Source organism: Ranitomeya variabilis, chromosome 2 (assembly GCF_051348905.1).
Source record: "Ranitomeya variabilis isolate aRanVar5 chromosome 2, aRanVar5.hap1, whole genome shotgun sequence".
Classification (NCBI taxonomy): Eukaryota; Metazoa; Chordata; class Amphibia; order Anura; family Dendrobatidae; genus Ranitomeya; species Ranitomeya variabilis.
The window spans coordinates 4,510,901-4,529,332 of NC_135233.1; the positions used below are offsets into that span (position 1 = coordinate 4,510,901).

Genomic DNA, 18,432 nt, shown 5'->3' on the forward strand with positions numbered 1-18,432 from the left:
ACGGATCCGCCGGGAATAAAGGGAACACCTCACTGCAGGCAGAATACGGATCCGCCGGGAATAAAGGGAACACCTCACTACAGGCAGAATACGGATCCGCCGGGAATAAAGGGAACACCTCACTACAGGCAGAATACGGATCCGCCGGGAATAAAGGCGACACCTCACTACAGGCAGAATACGGATCCGCCGGGAATAAAGGGAACAGCTCACTACAGGCAGAATACGGATCCGCCGGGAATAAAGGGAACAGCTCACTGCAGGCAGAATACGGATCCGCCGGGAATAAAGGGAACAGCTCACTACAGGCAGAATACGGATCCGCCGGGAATAAAGGGAACAGCTCACTACAGGCAGAATACGGATCCGCCGGGAATAAAGGGAACAGCTCACTGCAGGCAGAATACGGATCCGCCGGGAATAAAGGGAACAGCTCACTACAGGCAGAATACGGATCCGCCGGGAATAATGGCGACAGCTCACTACAGGCAGAATACGGATCCGCCGGGAATAAAGGGAACAGCTCACTACAGGCAGAATACGGATCCGCCAGGAATAAAGGCGACAGCTCACTACAGGCAGAATACGGATCCGCCGGGAATAATGGCGACACCTCACTACAGGCAGAATACGGATCCGCCGGGAATAAAGACAACACCTCACTACAGGCAGAATACGGATCCGCCGGGAATAAAGGGAACACCTCACTGCAGGCAGAATACGGATCCGCCGGGAGTAAAGGGAACACCTCACTACAGGCAGAATACGGATCCGCCGGGAATAAAGGGAACACCTCACTACAGGCAGAATACGGATCCGCCGGGAATAAAGGCGACACCTCACTACAGGCAGAATACTGATCCGCCGGGAATAAAGGGAACAGCTCACTACAGGCAGAATACGGATCCACCGGGAATAATGGCGACAGCTCACTACAGGCAGAATACGGATCCGCCGGGAATAAAGGGAACACCTCACTACAGGCAGAATACAGATCCGCCGGGAATAAAGGGAACAGCTCACTACAGGCAGAATACGGATCCGCCGGGAATAAAGGGAACAGCTCACTACAGGCAGAATACGGATCCGCCAGGAATAAAGGCGACAGCTCACTACAGGCAGAATACGGATCCGCCAGGAATAAAGGGAACAGCTCACTACAGGCAGAATACGGATCCGCCAGGAATAAAGGGAACAGCTCACTACAGGCAGAATACGGATCCACCGGGAATAAAGGCAACACCTCACTACAGGCAGAATACGGATCCGCCGGGAATAAAGGCGACACCTCACTACAGGCAGAATACGGATCCGCCGGGAATAAAGGGAACACCTCACTACAGGCAGAATACGGATCCGCCGGGAATAAAGGGAACAGCTCACTACAGGCAGAATACGGATCCGCCAGGAATAAAGGCGACACCTCACTACAGGCAGAATACGGATCCTCCGGGAATAAAGGCATCACCTCACTACAGGCAGAATACGGATCCTCCGGGAATAAAGGCATCACCTCACTACAGGCAGAATACGGATCCGCCGGGAATAATGGCGACAGCTCACTACAGGCAGAATACGGATCCGCCGGGAATAAAGGCATCACCTCACTACAGGCAGAATACGGATCCGCCGGGAATAAAGGGAACACCTCACTACAGGCAGAATACGGATCCGCCGGGAATAAAGGCGACAGCTCACTACAGGCAGAATACGGATCCGCCGGGAATAAAGACAACACCTCACTACAGGCAGAATACGGATCCGCCGGGAATAAAGGCGACAGCTCACTACAGGCAGAATACGGATCCGCCGGGAATAAAGGCGACAGCTCACTACAGGCAGAATACGGATCCGCCGGGAATAATGGCGACAGCTCACTACAGGCAGAATACGGATCCGCCGGGAATAAAGGCATCACCTCACTACAGGCAGAATACGGATCCGCCGGGAATAAAGGCGACAGCTCACTACAGGCAGAATACGGATCCGCCGGGAATAATGGCGACAGCTCACTACAGGCAGAATACGGATCCGCCGGGAATAATGGCAACAGCTCACTACAGGCAGAATACGGATCCGCCGGGAATAAAGGCATCACCTCACTACAGGCAGAATACGGATCCGCCGGGAATAAAGGCGACAGCTCACTACAGGCAGAATACGGATCCGCCGGGAATAAAGGGAACAGCTCACTACAGGCAGAATACGGATCCGCCGGGAATAAAGACAACAGCTCACTACAGGCAGAATACGGATCCGCCGGGAATAAAGGGAACAGCTCACTACAGGCAGAATACGGATCCGCCGGGAATAATGGCGACAGCTCACTACAGGCAGAATACGGATCCGCCGGGAATAAAGGCATCACCTCACTACAGGCAGAATACGGATCCGCCGGGAATAAAGGCGACAGCTCACTACAGGCAGAATACGGATCCGCCGGGAATAATGGCGACAGCTCACTACAGGCAGAATACGGATCCGCCGGGAATAATGGCAACAGCTCACTACAGGCAGAATACGGATCCGCCGGGAATAAAGGCATCACCTCACTACAGGCAGAATACGGATCCGCCGGGAATAAAGGCGACAGCTCACTACAGGCAGAATACGGATCCGCCGGGAATAAAGGCGACAGCTCACTACAGGCAGAATACGGATCCGCCGGGAATAAAGGCGACAGCTCACTACAGGCAGAATACGGATCCGCCGGGAATAAAGGGAACAGCTCACTACAGGCAGAATACGGATCCGCCGGGAATAAAGACAACACCTCACTACAGGCAGAATACGGATCCGCCGGGAATAAAGGCGACAGCTCACTACAGGCAGAATACGGATCCGCCGGGAATAAAGGGAACAGCTCACTACAGGCAGAATACGGATCCGCCGGGAATAAAGGCATCACCTCACTACAGGCAGAATACGGATCCGCCGGGAATAAAGGCGACAGCTCACTACAGGCAGAATACGGATCCGCCGGGAATAAAGGGAACAGCTCACTACAGGCAGAATACGGATCCGCCGGGAATAAAGACAACAGCTCACTACAGGTAGAATACGGATCCGCCGGGAATAAAGGGAACAGCTCACTACAGGCAGAATACGGATCCGCCGGGAATAAAGGGAACAGCTCACTACAGGCAGAATACGGATCCGCCGGGAATAAAGGCATCACCTCACTACAGGCAGAATACGGATCCGCCGGGAATAAAGACAACACCTCACTACAGGCAGAATACGGATCCGCCGGGAATAAAGGAAACAGCTCACTACAGGCAGAATACGGATCCGCCGGGAATAAAGACAACACCTCACTACAGGCAGAATACGGATCCGCCGGGAATAAAGGGAACAGCTCACTACAGGCAGAATACGGATCCGCCGGGAATAAAGGCGACACCTCACTACAGGCAGAATACGGATCCGCCGGGAATAAAGGGAACAGCTCACTACAGGCAGAATACGGATCCGCCGGGAATAAAGGGAACAGCTCACTACAGGCAGAATACGGATCCGCCGGGAATAAAGGGAACACCTCACTACAGGCAGAATACGGATCCGCCGGGAATAAAGGGAACACCTCACTACAGGCAGAATACGGATCCGCCGGGAATAAAGGGAACAGCTCACTACAGGCAGAATACAGATCCGCCGGGAATAAAGGCAACACCTCACTACAGGCAGAATACGGATCCGCCGGGAATAAAGGGAACACCTCACTACAGGCAGAATACGGATCCGCCGGGAATAAAGGGAACAGCTCACTACAGGCAGAATACAGATCCGCCGGGAATAAAGGCGACACCTCACTACAGGCAGAATACGGATCCGCCGGGAATAAAGGGAACAGCTCACTACAGGCAGAATACGGATCCGCCGGGAATAAAGGGAACAGCTCACTACAGGCAGAATACGGATCCGCCGGGAATAAAGGGAACACCTCACTACAGGCAGAATACGGATCCGCCGGGAATAAAGGGAACACCTCACTACAGGCAGAATACGGATCCGCCGGGAATAAAGGGAACAGCTCACTACAGGCAGAATACAGATCCGCCGGGAATAAAGGCAACACCTCACTACAGGCAGAATACGGATCCGCCGGGAATAAAGGGAGCAGCTCACTACAGGCAGAATACGGATCCGCCGGGAATAAAGGGAACACCTCACTACAGGCAGAATACAGATCCGCCGGGAATAAAGGCAACACCTCACTACAGGCAGAATACGGATCCGCCGGGAATAAAGGGAGCAGCTCACTACAGGCAGAATACGGATCCGCCGGGAATAATGGCGACACCTCACTACAGGCAGAATACGGATCCGCCGGGAATAAAGGGAACAGCTCACTACAGGCAGAATACGGATCCGCCAGGAATAAAGACAACACCTCACTACAGGCAGAATACGGATCCGCCGGGAATAAAGGGAACACCTCACTACAGGCAGAATACAGATCCGCCGGGAATAAAGGCAACACCTCACTACAGGCAGAATACGGATCCGCCGGGAATAAAGGGAGCAGCTCACTACAGGCAGAATACGGATCCGCCGGGAATAATGGCGACACCTCACTACAGGCAGAATACGGATCCGCCGGGAATAAAGGGAACACCTCACTACAGGCAGAATACGGATCCGCCAGGAATAAAGGGAACAGCTCACTACAGGCAGAATACGGATCCGCGCGCCTTCCAATTGTCTGAGGGACTGAGCGCGCTCCTGAATGCGCCGCCTTCGCTGCTCTCATCAACCAATCAGGCTGCAGCTCCCAATGACTGACACTCCCACTAGACAAAGAGTAAATCCTCGCGCCTCGGCCTCCGCCGCCTGCTGCTGTCCGCTCTCCTGCTCAGCTCCCAGAATCCACTGCGGGCGTCGCCTTTACGCTTCCTGTTTATGTCGTCGGAGAGAGCGCGCAGGTTGATGACGTCACGGAGCGTCTCAGCGGAAGAACACGCCCCTTTCAGCGGCAGCAGGGGATTGTGGGAGAAGGAAATCGGGCCGGGAGCCATGGCAGACGCCGCCGAGATGTGCTGAGGTGTGGACGAAGCCGCCATGAGCCCGAGCGCTGCCCTGTGCCTGCTGCTGAGCGGTGAGACCCCGGGACACGGGAGGGAAGGATGGACGGAGCTCCCGGGGAGGGGAGGATGGAGGGGACGGAGTGCTCATAATGGAGGACGGAAGAGGGGAAGGGAGATGGAAGAGGAGAGAGATGGTGGAGAAAAGAGATGGAGGAGCAGAAGAGAGATGGAGGAGGAGAGGAGAAGAGATGGAGGAGAGAGAAGAGGAGGAGGAGGGAGAAGAGATGAAGCAGAAAAGAGATGAAGGAGATGGAGGAGGTGAGAAGTAATGATGATGGAGGAGAGAAGAGATGGAGGAGAGAAGTAATGATGGAGGAGGAGAGAAGAGATGGAGGAGAGAAGAGATGGAGGAGAGAAGTAATGATGGAGGAGGAGAGAAGAGGAGGAGGAGAGAAAAGAGATGGAGGAAGAGAGAAGAGATGAAGGAGAAGAGAAGAGATGGAGGAGAGAAGTAATGATGGAGGAGGAGAGAAGAGATGGAGGAGGAGAGAAGAGATGGAGGAGAGAAGTAATGATGGAGGAGGAGAGAAGAGGAGGAGGAGAGAAAAGAGATGGAGGAAGAGAGAAGAGATGAAGGAGAAGAGAAGAGATGGAGGGGGAGAGAAGAGATGGAGGGGGAGAGAAGAGATGGAGGGGGAGAGAAGAGATGGAGGGGGAGAGAAGAGATGGAGGGGGAGAGAAGAGATGGAGGAGAGAAGAGAGAAGAGATGGAGGAGAGAGAAGAGATGGAGGAGGAGAGATGGAGGAGGAGAAGGAGAGAGAAGAGACGGGGAGGAGAGAGAAGAGACGGAGGAGGATAGAGAAGAGATGGAGGAGAGAGAAGAGATGGAAGAGGTGGAGGAGAGAAGAGAGATGAAGGAGGAGAGGAGAGATGGAGGAGGAGAGAAGAGAGATGGAGGAGGAGAGAAGAGAGATGGAGGAGGAGAGAAGAGATATGGAGGAGAGAGAAGAAATGGAGGAGAGAGACGAGATGGAGGAGGAGAGAGAAGAGATGGACGAGGATAGAGAACAGATGGAGGAGAGAGGTGGAGGAGAGAAGAGATGGAGGAGGAGAGAGAAGAGAGATGCAGGAGGAGAGAAGAGATGGAGGATGAGGGAGAAGAGCTGGAGGGGAGAGGAGAGGAGGAGAGAGAAGAAATATGGAGGAGAGATGGAGAGAAGAGATGGAGGAGAAGGGAGAAGAGAGATGGAGGAGAGGTGGAGGGGGAAGAGATGGAGGAGAGATGGAGAGAAGAGATGGAGGAGGAGAGAGATGAGAGATGGAGGAGGAGAGAGAAGAGAGATGGAGGAGGAGAGAAGAGAGGGGGAACGAGAGAGAAGAGATGGAGGAGGGAGAAGAGCTGGAGAGGAGAGATGAGGAGGAGGGAGAAGAGATGGAGGAGGAGGGAGAAGAGATGGAGGAGGAGGGAGAAGAGATGGAGGAGGAGGGAGAAGAGATGGAGGAGGGGAGAGAAGAGATGGAGGAGGAGAGAGAAGAGAGATGGAGGAGGAGAGAGAAGAGATGGAGGAGGAGGGAGAAGAGATGAAGGAGAGAGAAGAGATGGAGGAGAGAGAAGAGAGATGGAGGAGGAGAGAGAAGAGATGGAGGAGGAGGGGGAAGAGCTGAAGGGGAGGGAGAAGAGATGGAGGAGGAGGGAGAAGAGATGAAGGAGGAGAGAGAAGAGATGGAGGAAAGAGAAGAGAGATGGAGGAGGTGAGAGAAGAGATGGAGGAGGAGAGAGAAGAGATAGAGGAATGCAGGAGAGAGAGGGGGAAGGAGAGAGAAGAGAGATGGAGAAGGGGAGGATGAGAGATGGAGCAGGAAAGAGCGAGAAGCGATGAGGAGCTCATGACCTGGCCTTTCTCAGTTGGAGCAGGTGGTGATGGTTCTTGTTTTTGGTGACATCGGGCACAATGTGGACCTGCCTGTCCTCTCCTGACAACTGTATTTCTTCTGGGGCCCCTAGTTCTCGGTTGCAGGTCTTATTCCAGTGGTACTGTGTGGTGTTACCGGGGCCCCGTGCTCTGACTGGGCTGGCGGTGACTTCTGTGATTTTGTGGTACATTGATGCCATATTGGTGGCAGGTTTCGGCTTCTCTAGCTCTGTTCTACATGACCAGTAGGATAGTGGTGACATTGCTGGTTTTATGTGCTGGTATTTGTAGTGGTGATATTTTGTTGGCGGTGGTGCACGCTTTCCGATTCCTCAATTTTGACCGTATTTGGATGGTTTAGTTACGGGCTTCTTCTTCTGCGGAGCTCCGTCTGGTGCCCACGTTCCTGGCTGCTGACACGGCCTGTGGTTTTCGCCTAGGTTCCTGGCTGCTGGCACTGCCTGCGGTTGGCAACCACATTCCTGGCTGCTGGCACTGCCTGCGGTTGGCGCCCACGTTCCTGGCTGCTGGCACTGCCTGCGGTTGGTGTCCACGTTCCCGGCTGCTGGCAATGCCTGCGGTTGGCACCCACATTCCTGGCTGCTGGCACTGCCTGCGGTTGGCGTCCACGTTCCCGGCTGCTGGCACTGCCTGCAGTTGACATCCACATTCCCAGCTGCTGGCACTGCCTGCGGTTGGCGCCCACATTCCTGGCTGCTGGCACTGCCTGCGGTTGGCGCCCACATTCCTGGCTGCAGACACTGCCTGCAGTTGGCGTCCACGTTCCTGGCTGCTGGCACTGCCTGCGGTTGGCGCCCACGTTCCTGACTGCTGGCACTGCCTGTGGTTGGCGCCCACATTCCTGGCTGCTGGAACTGCCTGCGGTTGGCGCCCACATTCCTGGCTGCAGACACTGCCTGCAGTTGGCGTCCACGTTCCTGGCTGCTGGCACTGCCTGCGGTTGGCAACCACATTCCTGGCTGCTGGCACTGCCTGCGGTTGGCGCCCACGTTCCCGGCTGCTGGCACTGCCTGCGGTTGGCGTCCACGTTCCCGGCTGCTGGCACTGCCTGCGGTTGGCACCCACATTCCTGGCTGCTGGCACTGCCTGCGGTTGGCGTCCACGTTCCCGGCTGCTGGCACTGCCTGCAGTTGACATCCACATTCCCAGCTGCTGGCACTGCCTGCGGTTGGCGCCCACATTCCTGGCTGCTGGCACTGCCTGCGGTTGGCGCCCACATTCCTGGCTGCAGACACTGCCTGCAGTTGGCGTCCACGTTCCTGGCTGCTGGCACTGCCTGCGGTTGGCGCCCACGTTCCTGACTGCTGGCACTGCCTGCGGTTGGCGCCCACATTCCTGGCTGCTGGAACTGCCTGCGGTTGGCGCCCACATTCCTGGCTGCAGACACTGCCTGCAGTTGGCGTCCACGTTCCTGGCTGCTGGCACTGCCTGCGGTTGGCGCCCACGTTCCTGACTGCTGGCACTGCCTGTGGTTGGCGCCCACGTTCCTGACTGCTGGCACTGCCTGCGGTTGGCGCCCACATTCCTGGCTGCTGGAACTGCCTGCGGTTGGCGTCCATGTTCCCGGCTGCTGGCACTGCCTGTGGTTGTCGCCCACGTTCCTGGCTCCTGGCACTGCCTGCGGTTGTCGCCCACGTTCCTGGCTCTTGGCACTGACTGCGGTTGTCGCCCACGTTCCTGGATGCTGGCACTGCCTGTGGTTGTCGTCCACGTTCCTGGCTGCTGGCACTGCCTGCGGTTGGCGCCCACGTTCCTGGATGCTGGAACTGCCTGTGGTTGTCGCCCATGTTCCTGGCTGCTGGCACTGCCTGCGGTTGTCGCCCATGTTCCTGGCTGCTGGCACTGCCTGTGGTTGGCGCCGACATTCCTGGCTGCTGGCACTGACTGCGGTTGTCGCCCACGTTCCTTGCTGCTGGCACTGCCTGTGGTTGTCACCCACGTTCCTGGCTGCTGGCACTGCCTGCGGTTGGCGCCCACGTTCCTGGCTGCTGGCAGTGCCTGTGGTTGGCGTCGACGTTCCTGGCTGCTGGCACTGCCTGTGGTTGTCGCCCACGTTCCTGGCTGCTGGCACTGCCTGTGTGGTTGTCGCCCATGTTCCTGGCTGCTGGCACTGCCTGCGGTTGGCGCCCACGTTCCTGGCTGCTGGCATTGCCTGCAGTTGGCGCCCACGTTCCTGGCTGCTGGCACTGCCTGCGGTTGGCGCCCACGTTCCTAGCTGCTGGCATTGCCTGCGGTTGGCGCCCACATTCCTGGCTGCTGGCACTACCTGCGGTTGGCGCCCACGTTCCTAGCTGCTGGCATTGCCTGCGGTTGGCGCCCACGTTCCTGGCTGCTGGCACTGCCTGCGGTTGGCACCCACGTTCCTGGCTGCTGGCACTGCCTGCGGTTGGCGCTCACGTTCCTGGCTGCTGGCACTGCCTGTGGTTGGCTGGTTCTTGCTATCAGTTATTTGTTTTTCAGCTGTCAGCACCAGTGGCGCCATTGTCTTCATCAAGCAGCCATCTTCCCAGGATGCTTTGCACGGCCGCAGTGCTTTCCTGCGCTGTGAGGTGGAGGGCGCCTCCAGGGTGCAGTTTGAGTGGTTGCAGAACGGGCTTCCTGTGGAAGACACGGAGCGGCGCTTTCATGATGCGGGAAGCCTGACTATTACCGCTGTGGACCGGAGACTGGACGCAGGAAGCTTCCAGTGTGTTGCGAGGGACCTGGACACTGGCGAGGAGGGGCGCAGCGCCAACGCCTCCTTCAATATTAAGTGTAAGTGGCTGGTGGGTGCGGAGAGTCCTGTGGGGCGGAAGCGAGAGCTCATGTGTTCACATTGCAGGGATAGAGAGTGGTCCGGTGTCCCTGCAGAGTCCGGCCAGCGTCAGTGACATCCAGAGTCAGTCCCCGGTCACTCTGCGCTGCCACATCGATGGACACCCCAGGTCAGATCCTGCCCCGCCTCATTTCTCCCATCACGTCTTCCTGCGCTGTCGTCCTCTCATCCGCTGTTATTTCTAGACCCATCTGTCAATGGTTCAGAGACGGAACCTCGATGGAGAGCGGCCACAGCTACAGCATCAACAGCAAGGAGCGGACGCTGACGATCCGGAGCGCCGGCCCCGACCACAGCGCCGAGTATTACTGCTGTGCACACAACGCGGCGGGAGACGTCTGCAGCAACCGCAACTTCACCCTCAGCATCATCGGTGCGGGGGGGTCCTGTGTGTGCTGGGGCTCCTGTGTGTGATGGGTGTAGTACGGGGGTCCTGTGTGTGGTGGGGGGCTCCTGTGTGCGCTGGGGCTCCTGTGTGTGGTGGGGGTCCTGTGTGTGCTGGGGCTCCTGTGTGTGGTGGGGGGTCCTGTGTGTGCTGGGGTTCTGTGTGTGGTGGGGCTCCTGTGTGTGATGGGTGTGGTACGGGGGTCCTGTGTGTGGTGGGAGTCCTGTGTGTGACGGGTGTAGTACGGGGGCCCTGTGTGTGACAGGTGTAGTAAGGGGATCCTTTTGTGTGGTGGGGGTCCTGTGTGTGACGGGTGTAGTACGTGGGTCTTGTGATGTGGTGTCAGACGTTGTCCTCTGCTATTTGCTCCTGTAGATGAGAGTTTTCCGCAGGTGGAGGTTGGACCTGAGGATCAGATTGTGATGGAGAATGAGGACGCCATTTTCCACTGCCGATTCTCCGCCGTCCCGCCACCAACTCTTGAGTGGTTTTTTAGAGATACTCCACTGAGTAACAAGTCCCGGTGAGCGAGGGCTGGAGACGTCTTACACTGGTGGAGGCCGGGTGGTGTGGGGACAGTGACACGTTACACTGGTGGAGGCCGGGTGGTGTGGGGGCAGTGACACGTTACACTGGTGGAGGCCGGGTGGTGTGGGGGCAGTGACACTTTAAACTGGTGGAGGCCGGGTGGTGTGGGAGCAGTGACACGTTAAACTGGTGGAGGCCAGGTGGTGTGGGGGCAGTGACACGTTAAACTAGTGGAGGCCTGGTGGTGTGGGAGCAGTGATACGTTAAACTGGTGGAGGCCGGGTGGTGGGGGGGCAGTGACACGTTACACTGGTGGAGGCTGGGTGGTGTAGCGGCAGTGACACGTTACACTGGTGGAGGCTGGGTGGTGTAGCGGCAGTGACACGTTACACTGGTGGAGGCCGGGTGGTGGAGGCTTCAGTCTCCCGTCTTTACTGGTGAATGTTTTGCGCCTCCTTCCTGCAGGATTACAGTTTTCCAGAACGGCTCTTTGCTCATCACCTCTGTGAGACAGCGCAATAACGGGACTTATCGCTGTGTGGGCACTGGACTGAGGGGGACGCAAGTGGTCCTCAAGGCCACTCTTAGCTTGGCAGGTGAGATGTGAGAGTCAGCTCTGTGGGCGCTCGTCAGCCTTTCTGACCTCTTACATTCTCCACAGAGATAGATGAGATGCCACCATTCTACCCGCGGGTCCTGATCGCAGACACTATACAGCGTATCACGTGTGATCGGCCACGAGGCCAGCCGCTGCCCACTGTGTGGTGGACAAGGAGCGGACAGCGAATACCAGCGCAGGGCCGGGTGCGCCAGGATGCCAACGATTTAGTCTTCAGTCCCATAAGTGAGATGGACGCAGGAACATACAGCTGCCAGGCCTCCAACACCGCGGGGAAGCGCCAACAGGACATACAGGTCACCGTGGCGAGTAAGTCTCATCACCTGGTCCTATTACTCCTCACTCACCTCCGCTTCTCGCTGGCCCCCCATTCTTCATCCTCTCTCTCGTCCCCCCCTCTTCCGCCTCTCGCTCGCCCCCTCCTTCCGCCTCTCGCTCGCCCCGTCCTTCCGCCTCTCGCTTGCCCCCTTCTTCCGCCGCTCATTCATCCCCTCCTTCCGCCGCTCGTTCATCCCCTCCTTCCGCCGCTCGCTCGCTCCCTCCTTCCGCTTCTCGCTCGCTCCCTCCTTCCGCTTCTCGCTCGCCCCCTCCTTCCGCCTCTCGCTCGCCCCCTCCTTCCGCCTCTCGCTCGCCCCCTCCTTCCGCCGCTCGTTCGCCCCCTCCTTCCGCCGCTCGTTCGCCCCCTCCTTCCGCCGCTCGTTCGCTCTCTCCTTCCGCCTCTCGATCGCCCTCTCCTTCCGCCTCTCGCTCGCTCCCTCCTTCCGCCTCCCGCTCGCCCCCTCCTTCCGCCGCTCGTTCGTCTCCTCCTTTCGCCGCTCGTTCGTCCCCTCCTTCCGCCGCTCGTTCGCCCTTTCCTTCCACCGCTCGCTCGCCCCCTCCAGCCGCTCATTCGCCCCCTCCTTCCGCCGCTCGCTCACCCCCTCCTTCCGCCGCTTGCTCGCCCGCCCCCTCCTTCCGTCGCTCTCACCCCCTCCTTCCTCCTCTCGCTTGCCCCTTTCCTTCCTCCTCTTGCTTGACCACACCTTCCTCCTACATCTCACTTGCCCCACCTTGCTCATGCTCTCTTCCCTCCACTTCCTCATACACTCTTCTCGCCCCCTCCTCCTGCTCCTTGCTTGCACCTTCCTCCCCCCACTCACTCACCCCTCTTGCTCCTTCCTCCCCCACTCTCTCGCCCCCTCCTCCCGCACTTCGCTTGCTCCTTCCTCCGCCCACTAGCTCACTCCTCCCCATTCACTCGCCCCCTCCGCTCCTCTCTTTTCCTCCTTTGTACAGCCACTCACTCACCCTTTCCTCCCACCACTCACTCGCCCCCTCCTCCCACCTTTCACTCTCCATCTCTCTTACTCTCTTCCTGCCCCTTGCTCGCCACCTCCTCCCTCTGCTCGCGCTCTTTCTCATCACCTCTTCCCTCGCTCTCTCTAATCAGTCCTCTTCCCACCCCTCTCTTGCTTTCTCTCTCATCACCTTCTCCCATGCCTCGCACTCTCTCATATCGCCTCCTCCCACCCCTCGGGCTCTCGTCACCTCCTCCCACCCCTCGTGCTCTCTCTCGTCACCTCCTCCTACCCCTCGCGCTCTCTCGTCACCACCTCCCACCCCTTGTGCTCTCTCTCATCACCTCCTCCCACCCCTAGCGCTCTCTCGCCACCTCCTCCCACCCCTCAAGCTCTTTCGTCACCTCCTCCCACCCCTCGCTCGCTTTGTTGTCACCTCCTCCCACCACTTGTTTGCTCTCTCCACCTCCTCCCGCCCCTCGCTTACACTCTCATCATCTCCCGCCGCTCTCTTGTTACCTCCTCCTTCCCTCGCTGTCTCTCTCATCCCCTCCTGTCGCTCGCCCTCTCTCGTCACCTTCTCGTGCCCCTCGCTCTCTCGTCACCTTCTCATGCCCCTCGCTCTGTTGTCAGCCTCCTCCCACTCCTTTCTCTCTTGTCACCTCCTCCCACCCCTTTCTCTCTTGTCACCTCCTCCCGCCCTTCGCTCTCGTCAGCTCCTCACACCCCTTGCTCGCTCTGTTGTCACCTCCTCCCATCCCTCGATCGTGCTTTCGTTACCTCCTCCTGCCCCTCGCTCACGCTTTCTCTTGTCACCTTCTGCCCCTCACTCTCTCTCGTTAGCTCATCCCTTCCCTTGCTCTCTCGTCCCCTCCTGTCGCTCACCCTATCTCGTACCCCTCACTCTCTCTCGTCACCTCCTCCCACCCTTTGCTCTCTCTCGTCACCTCCTCCCACCTCTCGCTCTCTCTCGTCACCTCCTCCTGCCCCTCGCTCTCTGTTGTCACCTCCCATCCCTCGATCGCGCTCTCGTTACCTCCTCCTGCCCCTCGCTCACTCTTTCTCTTGTCACCTTCTGCCCCTCGCTCGTTCTCTCTAGTCACCTCCTCCCGCCCCTCGCTCACACACTCTCATCATCTCCTCCCGCCGGTCTGTCTCGTTAGCTCATCCCTTCCCTTGCTCTCTCGTCCCCTACTCGTGCCCCTCGCTCTCTTGTCACCTTCCACCCCACGCTCTCTCTCGTCACCTCCTCATCTCTCGCTCTTTCATCAACTCGTCACACTTCCCGCTCGCTCTCGTCACCTCCTCCCACCTCTCGCTCTCTCGTCACTTCTTCCCACCTCTCGCTCTCTCGTCACTTCCTCCCACCTCTCGCTCTCTCTCGTCACCTGCTGCCACACCTTGCTCTCTCGTCACCTCCTCCCACCTCTCGCTCTCTCTCGTCACTTCCTCCCACCTCTCGCTCCCACCCCTCGCTCGCTCTCGTCACCTCTTCCCTCCTCTCGCTCTCTTTAGTCACCTCCTCCCACCTCTCGCTCTCTCGTCACTTCCTCCCACCTCTCACTCTCTCTCGTCACCTCCTCCCACCTCTCGCTCTCTCTCGTCACTTCCTCCCACCTCTCGCTCCCACCCCTCGCTCGCTCTCGTCACCTCTTCCCTCCTCTCGCTCTCTTTAGTCACCTCCTCCCACCTCTCGCTCTCTCGTCACTTCCTCCCACCTCTCACTCTCTCTTGTCACCTCCTCCCACCTCTCGCTCTCTCTCGTCACTTCCTCCCACCCCTCGCTCTCTCTCGTCACTTCCTCCCACCTCTCGCTCTCTCTCGTCACCTGCTCCCACCCCTCTCTCTCTCGTCACCTCCTCCCACCTCTCGCTCTCTCTCGTCACTTCCACCTCTCGCTCTCTCTCGTCACCTCCTCCCACCTCTCGCTCTCTCTCGTCACCTCCTCCCACCTCTCGCTCTCATCTCCTCCTCCCACCTCTCGCTCTCTCTCGTCACCTGCTCCCACCTCTCGCTCTCTCTCGTCACCTGCTCCCACCTCTCGCTCTCTCTTCACTTCCTCCCACCCCTCGCTCTCTCTCGTCACCTGCTCCCACCCCTCGCTCTCTCTCTCGTCACCTCCCACCTCTCGCTCTCTCGTCACTTCCTCCCACCTCTCGCTCTCTCTCGTCACCTGCTCCCACCTCTCGCTCTCTCTTCACTTCCTCCCACCCCTCGCTCTCTCTCGTCACCTGCTCCCACCCCTTGCTCTCTCTCGTCACCTCCTCCCAACTCTCGCTCTCTCTCGTCACCTCCTCCCACTCCTCGCTCTCTCTCGTCACTTCCTCCCACCTCTCGCTCTTTCTCGTCACCTGCTCCCACCCCTTGCTCTCTCTCGTCACTTCCTCCCACCCCTCGCTCTCTCTCGTCACCTCCTCCCACCTCTCGCTCTCTCGTCACTTCCTCCCATCTCTCGCTCTCTCTCGTCACCTCCTCCCACCCCTTGCTCTCTCTCGTCACTTCCTCCCACCTCTCGCTCTCTCTCGTCACCTCCTCCCACCTCTCGCTCTCTCATCATTTCCTCCCACCTCTCGCTCTCTCTCGTCACCTGCTGCCATCCCTCGCTCTCTCTCGTCACCTCCTCCCACCCCTCGCTCTCTCTCGTCACCTCCCACCTCTCGCTCTCTCGTCACTTCCTCCCACCTCTCGCTCTCTCTCGTCACCTGCTCCCACTCCTCGCTCTCTCTCGTCACCTCCTCCCACCGCTCGCTCTCGTCACTTTCTCCCACCCCTCGCTCGCTCTTATCAGCTCCTTTTCCCCTCGCTCTTATTTTTCGTCCTAACTCTCACTCTTCCTCCCATCATCTAGCGCCTCCACAGTGGGTGGAGAGGCCTCGGGACACAGGGATGGATGAGGGACGGTCTGGATTTCTTCACTGTCTAAGTCGAGCTTCCCTGGAGCCAAGTGTCTCCTGGTACCGTAATGGAATCCCCATCTCCGGGGAGGTGAGTGTCTGGATCTCATTTGTGGCCCTCTCTGGTCATCTGCGTCACCTGATTCGGTCAGTGCTTACTTTCATGGCCCCTTTTCACAGGACTCTCGTTACGAGGTCTTCCAGAACGGGACTCTGAAGATTGTGAACGTGGAGGTTTATGACGGCACGGTCTACACCTGTATGAGCAGCACGCCTGCGGGCAGCATAGAGGCGCAGGCGCGGGTCCTGGTGCAGGGTGAGCGAGCGCTTGTCTCCACCATGCCATTCTGACGGCCATCATGCTGGAGGTTCTTCACCTTATGTCCTTTGTGCTGCAGAGAATTTAAAGTTCACCCCTCCCCCCCAACCCCAGCAGTGTATGGAGCTGGACAGAGAGGCCACAGTGCACTGCTCCGCCACTGGCCGCGAGAAGCCCACCATACAGTGGTTGAAGGCAGGTCAGTACAAGTCCCAGCATGCACCACGACCTGAGCCCATGCTGGGATATGTGGTGTGGGTGCAGGGCTCGGGCCGTGGTGCATGCTGAGACATGTGGTGTGGGTGAAGGGCTCGGGCCGTGGTGCATGCTGGGACAAGTGGTTTGGGTGCAGGGCTCGGGCCGTGGTGCATGCTGGGACATGTGTGGGTGCAGGGCTCGGGCCGTGGTGCATGCTGGGACATGTGGTGTGGGTGCAGGGCTCGGGCCGTGGTGCATGCTGGGACATGTGTGGGTGCAGGGCTTGGGCCGGGGTGCATGCTGGGACATGTGGTGTGGGTGTAGGGCTCGGGCCGTGGTGCATGCTGGGACATGTGGTGTGGGTGCAGGGCTCGGGCCGGGGTGCATGCTGGGACATGTGGTGTGGGTGCAGGGCTCGGGCCGGGGTGCATGCTGGGACATGTGGTGTGGGTGCAGGGCTCGGGCCGTGGTGCATGCTGGGACATGTGGTGTGGGTGCAGGGCTCGGGCCGTGGTGCATGCTGGGACATGTGGTGTGGGTGCAGGGCTCGGGCCGTGGTGCATGCTGGGACATGTGGTGTGGGTGCAGGGCTCGGGCCGTGGTGCATGCTGGGGCATGTGTGGGTGCAGGGCCGTGGCTGGTGGTGATGATGGACTGTTCTCTCCCGTTCTCCGCTGACAGATGGCAGTGCTCTTCCGTCTCACGTGGACTCGCAGTCCGGGCACCTGCACTTCCAGCGCGTTAGCCGCAGCGATGCCGGGAATTACACGTGTGCTGCCTCCAACAGCCAGCAGGGGCAGATAAGGGCGTCTGTGCATCTGATGGTGGCAGGTGGGTCCGCGAGCGTCAGTGATGCCCCCCGTTCCCAGGTCAGGGTGGGTGTAATCTCCTGTCCTCTGCTCCAGTCTACATCAGCTTCACGGTGGTGCCTGAGAACACCACGGTCTACCAGGGGCACACGGCCACGCTGCACTGCCAGGCGGCAGGACACCCCACCCCAAACGTGCAGTGGAGAGGACGGGACGGCATGCTGGAGGCCACCAAGTCTCATCACCGGTATGCCCCGGGGTATGCGCTCCGCGGAGGCGGGTCCTGACGGCTGCATATGGCTACGTCTTCTCACTCCCCATTCCTTCTTTCATAGGATTCAGCTGATGCCCAACGGTTCCCTGGTGATCTACCAGGTGTCCAGCGAAGACTCGGGGAAGTTCACCTGCATCGCCGGAAACGTCTGCAACATCAAGCACCGCGACGCCTTCCTCTACGTAGTGGGTGAGTCCATGAGGGGGAAGGGCAAGAATGCATGTGGCCGTGTAGTGTGAGGAGCCACTGGTGGGGAGGAGCCACAAGTGGGGAGGAGCCACAGGTAGGGAGAACCCACTGGTGGGGAGGAGCCACTGGTGGGGAGAAGCCACTGGTGAGGAGGAGCCACTGGTGGGGAGAAGCCACAGGTAGGGAGAAGCCACTGAAGGGGAGGAGCCACAAGTGGGGAGGAGCCACTGGTGGGGAGGAGACGCTGATGGGGAGGAGACGCTGATGGGGAGGAGACGCTGATGGGGAGGAGACACTGGTGGGGAGGAGCCACCAATAATGAGGTCCCACTGGTGGGGAGGAGCCACTGGTGGGGAGAAGCCACCAATGGTGAGGTGCCGCTGGTGGGGAGGAGCCGCTGGTGGGGAGGAGCCACTGGTGGAGAGGAGCCACCCAGGGCTGAGCTTTGCTATAAGGTGAGTCTGTGACTAAATGCGACCCAAGAGTCATTGATAATGGCAGCTGGACGTGAGCGCCATCATCATCCTGGGTACAAGGGAAGGAGGCAGAAAGGATTCAACCAAGATCTAAAACGTATCTGCAGAGATCACTTATCAAGAATGGATCCCAGATCCTCTAACAATGTTATTGAAAATAGATCCCAGATCCTCTCTAAATATATCAGTATCTGGAATAGATCCCAGGTCCTCTAAATAAATCAGTTATCAAGAATAGATCCCAGAGTCTCTCAATAAATAATTTATCGAGAATAGATCCCAGGTCCTCTCTAAATAAATCATGTATTGGGAATAGATCACAGATCCTCTCTACATGAATCAGGTATTGCAAATAGATCCCAGAGCCTCTCTACATAAATCAGGTATTGGGAATAGATCCCAGAGCCTCTCTGCATAAATCAGGTATTGGGAATAGATCCCAGAGCCTCTCTACATAAATCAGTTATGGAGAATAGATCCCAGAGCCTCTCTACATAAATCAGATATTGGAAATCGATCCCAGAGCCTCTCTACATATATCAGGTATTTGGAATAGATCCCAGAGCCTCTACATAAATCAGGTATTGGGAATAGATCCCAGAGCCGCTCTACATAAATCAGGTATTGGGAATAGATTCCAGAGCCTCTCTACATAAATCAGTTATGGAGAATCGATCCCAGAGCCTC

General features: G+C 58.1%; 1 protein-coding gene across 1 annotated transcript in view; it reads left to right on the top strand.

Moving 5' to 3' along the window:
• The first annotated feature begins 4,897 nt into the window (after positions 1-4,897).
• Positions 4,898-18,432, top strand: part of PTK7 (protein tyrosine kinase 7 (inactive)) — an 80,846-nt gene continuing 67,311 nt past the window's right edge. The window contains exons 1-13 of the mRNA XM_077281880.1: positions 4,898-5,098; positions 9,423-9,716; positions 9,784-9,886; positions 9,963-10,150; positions 10,538-10,685; positions 11,156-11,286; positions 11,352-11,618; positions 15,435-15,571; positions 15,661-15,796; positions 15,879-15,998; positions 16,679-16,828; positions 16,903-17,053; positions 17,142-17,269. Of these exons, the coding sequence (XP_077137995.1) occupies positions 5,062-5,098; positions 9,423-9,716; positions 9,784-9,886; positions 9,963-10,150; positions 10,538-10,685; positions 11,156-11,286; positions 11,352-11,618; positions 15,435-15,571; positions 15,661-15,796; positions 15,879-15,998; positions 16,679-16,828; positions 16,903-17,053; positions 17,142-17,269 (1,990 nt within the window). The 5' untranslated portion in view covers positions 4,898-5,061. The remainder of the gene's footprint in view (positions 5,099-9,422; positions 9,717-9,783; positions 9,887-9,962; positions 10,151-10,537; positions 10,686-11,155; positions 11,287-11,351; positions 11,619-15,434; positions 15,572-15,660; positions 15,797-15,878; positions 15,999-16,678; positions 16,829-16,902; positions 17,054-17,141; positions 17,270-18,432) is intronic.